We start from the raw sequence: 7,935 nt of genomic DNA on the forward strand, positions 1-7,935 counted from the left end.
GAAATTGTACATGGTCATTCCCCATGAAAACCTATGGATTTGATCCCCATGTCACTGCATGCTAGAGTCTTAGACAATGGTGAGTCATTTGCAAAGCATATTAGAAGTCTGCATGAGGAAATTCATCATTGCATCACGAGTAGCAATGCATCATATAAACATACCACAACTTTGCAGTGTCATTTTTGAGAATTTAATGAAGGTGATGTGGTAATGGTGAGGGTAATGCCGGAGAGATTCTTTCTCAAGTAAGCTACTAAGATTCATGCTCATAGTGTCGGGCCGTTCTCGATCCTCAAATGAGTAGGGGAAAATGTCTATATCATTGGTATACCCTCTACATGGGGGATAAGCTCCACGTTTAATGTTTTGGATTTGGTTGTATACAAAGCCCCACCTCTTTCATCTAATGACCCATCCCTACCCATGGCCTTTCAGGTGAACGAGTTTGACTTGTCCACTCCCCCCACATTACCTACCCACTAGCATGAAAACATCGAGGACATAATGGATGAGGTAATCACTTTCACTGAGGGTGGAACGGTGCAGAGGTTTCTTGTTCATTAGTGGGGAAAACCATCGAGGAACGTTCGTGGATTGTGGAAGACTTCTGATCGTGGATTGGCACGCCTTTGCCCATATATGTTGATCCAATTCAAGTTCCCTAGCGCCAACTCGTAAGAGTCAAGTTCTTCTGACCCCGGGGGAACTGATGGCACACACAACCATGCACTATCACCGGATGAGGCACCACTACCATAGGAGGTGTCCCGTGTCATGACACGTTACGGGAGAAATTTGGATTTCTTTCGTACATACTGTTGGGCGCGCAAAAACTAGCGGAAGTGTGCTTGGATGTGAACAACTGCAGAAGATGTTGAGGATGATCCCAAGACAATACGAGGAGAATTACTGAGGCATAGTTGTTGGCCTCATCACTTCCACACGTCATCACCGTCAAGAGAGCACCAACTCTAGGAGAGAGAGTGGGAAGGAGAGAAGAGACTTCTAGTTCAAATGAACTTTCAAGAAACTCAACTTAATTCAGAAGGAGAAAAGAGAATACATCTAGGATGTTGGGGGTGGAGAAAACAAGAGAAATGGGGGGCCTTTTATAGGCACAACCCATGGCCTAAATCCCCCTAAAAACTGGGCACGATCCTATTTTAAAGGATGTGCTAAGTCATCCTACTTTCTAGAATGTGCCAAGTCAACCCCCACAATCCTGAAACTTAGGGCTGGGGGGGGGGGGGGGTTGACATTTTCAACAGATGCTAAGGTTAAGACAAGTTCTTTTGCACTTTAGTGGTTCTTTCAGGAAACTTCCATTCTGCACACAAGGGATTGTCCGTCGGATATCCGGTATCGGACATTCGATATCCGATATCCAGAAAAAATAGGACAGTATCTGATATCGGATGATATCCATCCGATAGGTGAAGACAGATATCGGAGACGGATGTCGAATGGGTAAGGACGAGACGGATATCAGATACCGGATATTGGATTTTGATTTGCGGATATAGGAACTGGTATCGGGATATCGATATCAGTATCTACTGAAAAAATAAATATTGATCATCATTTTAGGTGATTTATGTTAACTACGTAACATGTTTCTGATAATTCTACCTTGTTTATTATATACCTCTCAAATTTTTTGTTTCTTCCATATGGGATAACAGGATTCGGAGTTTAACATTAAACTCCGATTCCTATTGTCCCATATGGAAGAAAACAGAATTTTTGAACTGTATATATTGAACGAGTAGGATGTATATTAAATGATTTATTAATATTTTAATAAATGATTATTATATTATTAATTCATTTAATATGTAATAAATATAGATATTTAATATATTATTATCTTGTTTAATAAATACAGCTCTAAAGTTCTATTTTCTTCCATGTGGGACAATAGGATACGAAGTCTAATATTTAACTCAGAATCCTGTTATCCCATATGAAAAACTTTAAGAGGTATATAATAAACGAGTTACTTTACAATTTAGAAAGCTCTCTGCTACACCTCTCCAAACTTTTGCACTATGATGATTAAATTATATTTTTACACAACCCTTCAAAGTTGGATATCAAAATCCAATATCCAACTCTGATATCTGATATCATCATTCTCCCTAAGAGACGGAGGTGGATGACAACATCGAGATGGATACCGATGTCGGATATTGTTATCCGATATCTGGATATTGGAAAAAATGGATACCGAAAATCAAATTTTCGGTATCCAGTACAGCATCCATCCCAATCCATACTCCACAGGACTTTTGGGAAAATAAAAGTTTATAGACTGGGGGTTGGGGTCCAAACTTCATTTTAATGATGGGAATGATGGTTGTGACAATGGAGCCTACATTGGAGAAGAGTGATTTATTTGTATGAATGACACATTAACAGCTCTATCCATGGTCGGTTAATTCGTTGAAGTACCTAGTTGATGCTTTACATGCGAGTCAGCCACACTAATTTTCTTCCTAAAAGGAAACTTAAAAAATCTTATTCTGCAAGCTACTAAAAATAATATTCCTTAATAATCACTTGGGTGGACTCTTTTCTGTCCTCCAAAACCCAGGTTGTTTCGTGTAGCCACTCAGACAGCCTAAATAAGGCTATTCAATCTTCAAGAATTGAACATTTTACTATGTTAATATTTCTTGGCTGAAAGACTCATTAAACCATGATGGACGACTCAATTCAGCTAATTTTTTAACCAACAACTTATTCATCTAAGTGTGTACTGCGTATAGCAATCATTGTTTTACAAGAGTAATTTTATGGTCCAAACGTCACAACTCTATCTTCTCTCTATTTCGCTCTACAGGGACAATGGTAAACAAAAGCGAAAAGATGTAGTGATCTTCTACTGAGAAGGTATTCATCTTGATTGTAATATTTGTGTCTGTTTCTCTAACCAGCTTTTGAATATTTCCCCTGCCCTGGGTTGTCATGATTTCCCCCTCTGTTGCTATTAGTCGCTTGGTAGAGAACAAATATTCTCGCTCAACATCTTACAGGAAATCATACGATAATTCCAATCTTGTTTGTGATATAGCATAGCTTTTTTTTCCAAATGCAGTTTCCTCGTGAAGTTGATAAAATAACTGAACTCCTTGAATTCTTGATGCCTGGTAGGGAAAAAATGATTTTGACCTTGTTGAACTTTATTGCTCTTAGTTGTTTACTTCCTTCTCTCCTTTCCTCGACTATATTTCACTCTTTTAGCTATTTCAACTTTAAACCCTTAGCTGGCTGACACGAACACATGTTCAGTACTTCCCAAGGAAAAATTTTAACCTATAGCTAGTAAGACGAACTGAATTCAATAGATGAATAGTAGATGAGACAAAGTCTATCATACTTGGATGAAATTTCACGGAACATCCATAAAATATGTTTGATTGCCAGTCACAGGTTCAACGTTTTCCAATATTCTTCTGGTTTTGGTCCACGGAAAGAATCACTTAGAGATATTTGAGGCAGCTGAGCGACAAAAATGGAGAGAAAGAGAAACACAGCAAACGTTTTACTCCCCGTGTGACTCTAACATTCTTCATTTCTAGGCAGGCAAATTTAAAAGAGATAAACGCAAATTTAGAAGAGATAAAGGCAAATTTATACTCTAAACCCTAAACCCTAGTTTCCTATATCCGGATGTCTTATCAGTCTACCATCTGAACTGAGGCAAAAAGAGAACCAAGATTTAAACAAAGAGAAAAAGAGAGAAAAAATAAGAGTCTCTACGACCCCCTTCAGTCTCTCTTCCGTAGTCTATCAAATCTCAATTTTCTCCTAGAAAGTGGAGAATCATGAGTTACCAATCGTGAAAGCCAATCATGTTAATCAAGGAGATAGCTCCCCCATGCATGGCAATTATCCGCGTAGTTCTTCCGGCATGGAGGGAAAAATAATGAAAGTGGAGATCAAATAGAATTTAAAAACAAACCAAAAATTCTGGAAATCAACTCAAGTTTTACGAAAATTCTATCTTCCTAGAACAAAATGCTGAAAACAGAAGAAAAAAAATTAGGGTTTCCTTCATGGGTCCTTGCTTCCTAGGTTTCTGCATTATCTAGAGAAAGGCAGCTAGGGAAAACGCTGATGGTGGTCTCTGATCTGTGCTGTCCAAGGTTGTGGCTGAGAAGAGACCATGAAATTTGGTAGACCATGGCCCAGCCCACTAGATTCAATCATGGACAGCAAGTCAAGTTCAGATTCTCCTGTCACTCCAAGAAAGTCCCTGGTAAGCTGAGACTCTTCTCTCTGCCATGGAAACAAGCCTCCCATTGTCAACCTAGTGCCCCCTGCTTCAGCTTCTTGAAGAAGAGCAGTTGCAGAAAGGAATGGAGTGGGTATCTGATGGGTTTGGTGGAACATGGGTGGAGAACCAAAAAGCCCCATATGGGAGTTTTGATGAGATGGGACAAGATTAGGGTTAGGGATAGGGTCTGAGTATGGAAATGGGCATGCACTGAACGAGAAGTTTTGTGGCTCAGATAGATGAGGATTATGATGGTGTTGTAGTAGGTGATTGGATGAGAGTTGTGGGACTTGGTCTGGAGATGCTTCTGCAGACATGGGGAGCAAAGAAGCGTTAAATTTTGCGCTTTCCTCTGCGAGGGCTTCGCAGAAGGATCGGTGAGTGGCGAAGCTGTCCTTCCTGCGACAGAAGATAAGCGTAACTTTCACTGGCACGTTCATCTAAAATAAGTAATCCTGGCGTTTGAAAAGAAATTAAGCACCGGGGAATGCCTTGTCAAACTAGAAATGGAGGAGAAGAGAACAGAGAAATATGGGCCGGAAAATCCCTTCAACATGACTTTCTTTTTCTTCATTAAGAATCAGATAAAAGCTTTCGATGGCTTGAAATTAAGTTTGATGGGAAGAATTGCATACGTGCATCTAAGATTAGCAAACGTTGAACTTTAAAGGAAAACGATGTCTCCTTGAACACTTTCGAGGCCACAAATAGAAAAAAAAAAAAGGGAGCAAGAAACGCCGGAAAATCCTTTGAAGATTAGCTTACGATTCTTTTTTAGGAAGAACATTAAAGTTCGAGAGCTTGAAATTATTCTGAACTGGTAACATGTATACGTTCATCTTAGGTGTGTAAACATTGGCGTTTCGAACGAAGCAAACTCTGGACGAACACTTTTCCATGCCAGAGACATAACGAAAGAAGCAAAATGCGCAGGAAAATCCTTTGAACATGAATTTCTTTTTCTCCTTTAGGTAGATGAGAACTGACCTTGATTGGTAGCATTTATACGTGCATCTAAAATTAGTAACATCGGTCTTTGAAAGGAAACGAAGTCTCTAAGAACATTTATTTGCGCCAAAAGAGAAAATAATAAGTAAAAATGCGATGGCAAATTTCCTCAACATGAGCTTCTTATTCTAACTTAGGATGATAAAAAAAACTGCGACAGCTTGATGAGCTGGCTCAATAGGTATTACAAGTTGTGCATCAATTTTTCTCACCACAGAGGATTAAAAGATCTCATGGCGATTGGAATATTCATCATCAGATATCACAAGCATTGTCCATGCATGAATTCTTATGATCAAAGATCAATCATGAATAAGACGACACTTAGAATGATGAGCTATGGTAGAACCTTCTGATTCTTTTTCCAAATCTTTAGAAATGAAAGGTATGAAATTTCTGACGTAAAATATACCTGAGCATCGCAGAGCACTTCAGATACAAGAGAACTTTGGTGGAAGGTGGGACAAGCCTTTTGGAACTTCACATAATAAATCTCTCTCAAAAGGTAATGAGATCCCAAAAGAGAGATTCAACGTGTATGTCCCCAGAATAACTTAAGCCTCTTAGGTCCAATTCTAACCATTCCTCTCATATAAATGTAATGGACTGTCTCTACACGTACATAAATCCCATACTGACCTAATTCAATTTGGACTTTATTGAATCTCTTTAGTTGGTATGTATTAACAGCTTTGATGATATACAATATGATATATAATGATCCACCTATGAAAATTAATCCAACAAGCTAAACACCATCTAATGCAAGAAATTTTAGTGTCACTGCGGTTTGGATGCTTCCGAAAGTGTATAAATATCTTATTAAAAACTTTGGGAACGAAGCAGTTCAGAGTACATCTTGAGTTCGTAAGATGAAAAAGGTTCTGGATACAAAATGAAGCGAATACCCTAATTATGCTCTTCGAGTTAGTTAATGGGATGTTCTTCCTAAAATGCATAAAATAGAGAATTTGTGGAAAAACAATGAACCTTGAGAAGATGGTTCCGCAGCTACATTTGTACTCTCTAGTGCCGCAGGTCTTTGCATGGGCTTTCCAGTCAGACATCACAGCGTACTTCTTTGAGCACTTTGTGCAAGTCCACCTCTTCTCTCCGTGCTTCCTCCAGAAATGCTTCTTAATTCCAGTTAAGTCCCCAAGAGCTCTAGAGGGATGATGATGGGTGCAAGTCGCCTCCGGGCAAACATAAACCTTCTTCCTCGTTAGTCCATTTTCCTCCCTCTGCTTGAGCTTCCATGGTAGGTTATGGCCTCTCAGATGCAGCTGAAGGTTTTGGTCTCTTTGGAAACCCTTTCCACATATCTCGCACAAGAATCTGTTCGTTGCCATCAGAGTGTTTGGAGAAAGAGCTACCACTTCTGCCTCCGGGTCTGCAGCAAAGTTAGCTTATTTACAATCCCTCAAGATAACAGCGTAATTGCAAAGAAACGCAAGGTATAGAGGGAATGAATGAGAAAGGATGAGCTGGGTTTCTTCATTGAGACTAGGACGATTACAAAGTAATAGAGGAAACGAATCGGTTGTTGCACTATCCAACGCTTGAAAAAATACTGAGTTAAAGGAAAAAAAAAATCCATTGCTTGAATTACGTGAAAGGGAGAAGGTAGAAGGAGATATCAGAGAGTTAGAAACCTGGGTTTCCAGGCTGGTTTCGCTTTCTTTTCACTGGTGGCTGACCCTGCGAAGGAAGAAGAAGTGGGGTAGGATATGTCATTTTTCTTGATTCATGAACTTGAGCGAGAGAGTGAGAGTTGGAGGACATGCTTAGACAAGAGATGACCTAAGCTTCGCAGAGCACGTTCAAGGAATGAGGAGAGAAGGACAGAAGGAGAAGCCCTGGAGAGCTCTTTGTTTTCATTTATGTCAAAGGAGAAAGCCCAGGTGGCGTAGGCGCCAATGCGATGGCAAAAGGTGGCATTTTGGTGAGTGGCAGCTTCGAAACGCCCGGAAGCAGGGCTTTTTACCGCCTCAACGTTTTTTTGGGCATACAGTGCTCCGATCAATCCCCAAACAAGTAGGAGAGAGAGAGAGAGAGTAGACAGAGAGAAAAGAAGTAGGAGAGAAGAGAGAGAGAGAGAGAGAGAGTAGACAGAGAGAAAAGAAGTAGGAGAGAAGAGAGAGAGAGAGAGAGAGAGAGAGAGAGTAGACAGAGAGAAAAGAAGTAGGAGAGAAGAGAGAGAGAGAGAGAGAGAGAGAGAGAAAAGAAGGAGAGAAGAGAGAGAGAGAGAGAGAGAGAGAGAGAGTAGACAGAGAAAAAAGTAGGAGAAGAAAAGAGAGAGAGTAGACAGAGAGAAAAGAAGTAGGAGAAGAAGAGAGAGAGAGAGAGAGAGAGAAGAAGAAGAAGAAAGAGAGCGTGAGAGAAGGGAGAGAGTAGTCGGAGAGAAAAGAAGCGAGAGAGGAAGAGATAGAAATGAGAGAGTAGAGAGGAAGAGTATAGAGCGAGAGGAGGGAGAGAGTAGACGCACGGAGAATGAGATAGAGGGTACAAACAGAGAGGAGAGAGAGAAAGAGAGAGTTGTGAGATGATTGGTAAAAGCAGTTGTCGCCTAGTTTTTTTTTCTTGTGTTGACAGACAAATTCATCTTCGTGATTTCACTACCTTAACACCTTTCTCCCGTTATTTCA

The 7,935-nt window shown here is 40.1% G+C and overlaps 1 protein-coding gene across 1 annotated transcript; it reads right to left on the reverse strand.

Annotated features, from left to right (window-relative positions):
• Positions 1–4,107: 4,107 nt before the first annotated feature.
• On the reverse strand, positions 4,108–6,639 carry LOC144712058 (protein indeterminate-domain 7-like). The gene is made up of 3 exons (XM_078586234.1): positions 6,281–6,639; positions 4,573–4,681; positions 4,108–4,377 (listed from the first exon to the last, which is right to left on the reverse strand). Exons 1-3 carry the CDS (start codon positions 6,637–6,639, stop codon positions 4,108–4,110), a joined length of 738 nt encoding a protein of 245 aa, XP_078442360.1.
• Positions 6,640–7,935: the final 1,296 nt, after the last annotated feature.

The sequence above is a fragment of the Wolffia australiana genome, chromosome 14 (assembly GCF_029677425.1).
Source record: "Wolffia australiana isolate 7733 chromosome 14, ASM2967742v1".
NCBI classification, from domain to species: Eukaryota; Viridiplantae; Streptophyta; class Magnoliopsida; order Alismatales; family Araceae; genus Wolffia; species Wolffia australiana.

Bases quoted from the DNA above. Each gene is read 5' to 3' on its own strand.
- LOC144712058 (XM_078586234.1), bottom strand. From the start codon at position 6,639: ATGGCAACGAACAGATTCTTGTGCGAGATATGTGGAAAGGGTTTCCAA. The intron at 4,682-6,280 runs GTTCATTGTTTT...CTTCTGTCGCAG, and splicing joins TGCGGAACCATCTTCTCAAG to GAAGGACAGCTTCGCCACTC. The intron at 4,378-4,572 runs GTCCCACAACTC...CAAACCCATCAG, and splicing joins CAGAAGCATCTCCAGACCAA to ATACCCACTCCATTCCTTTC.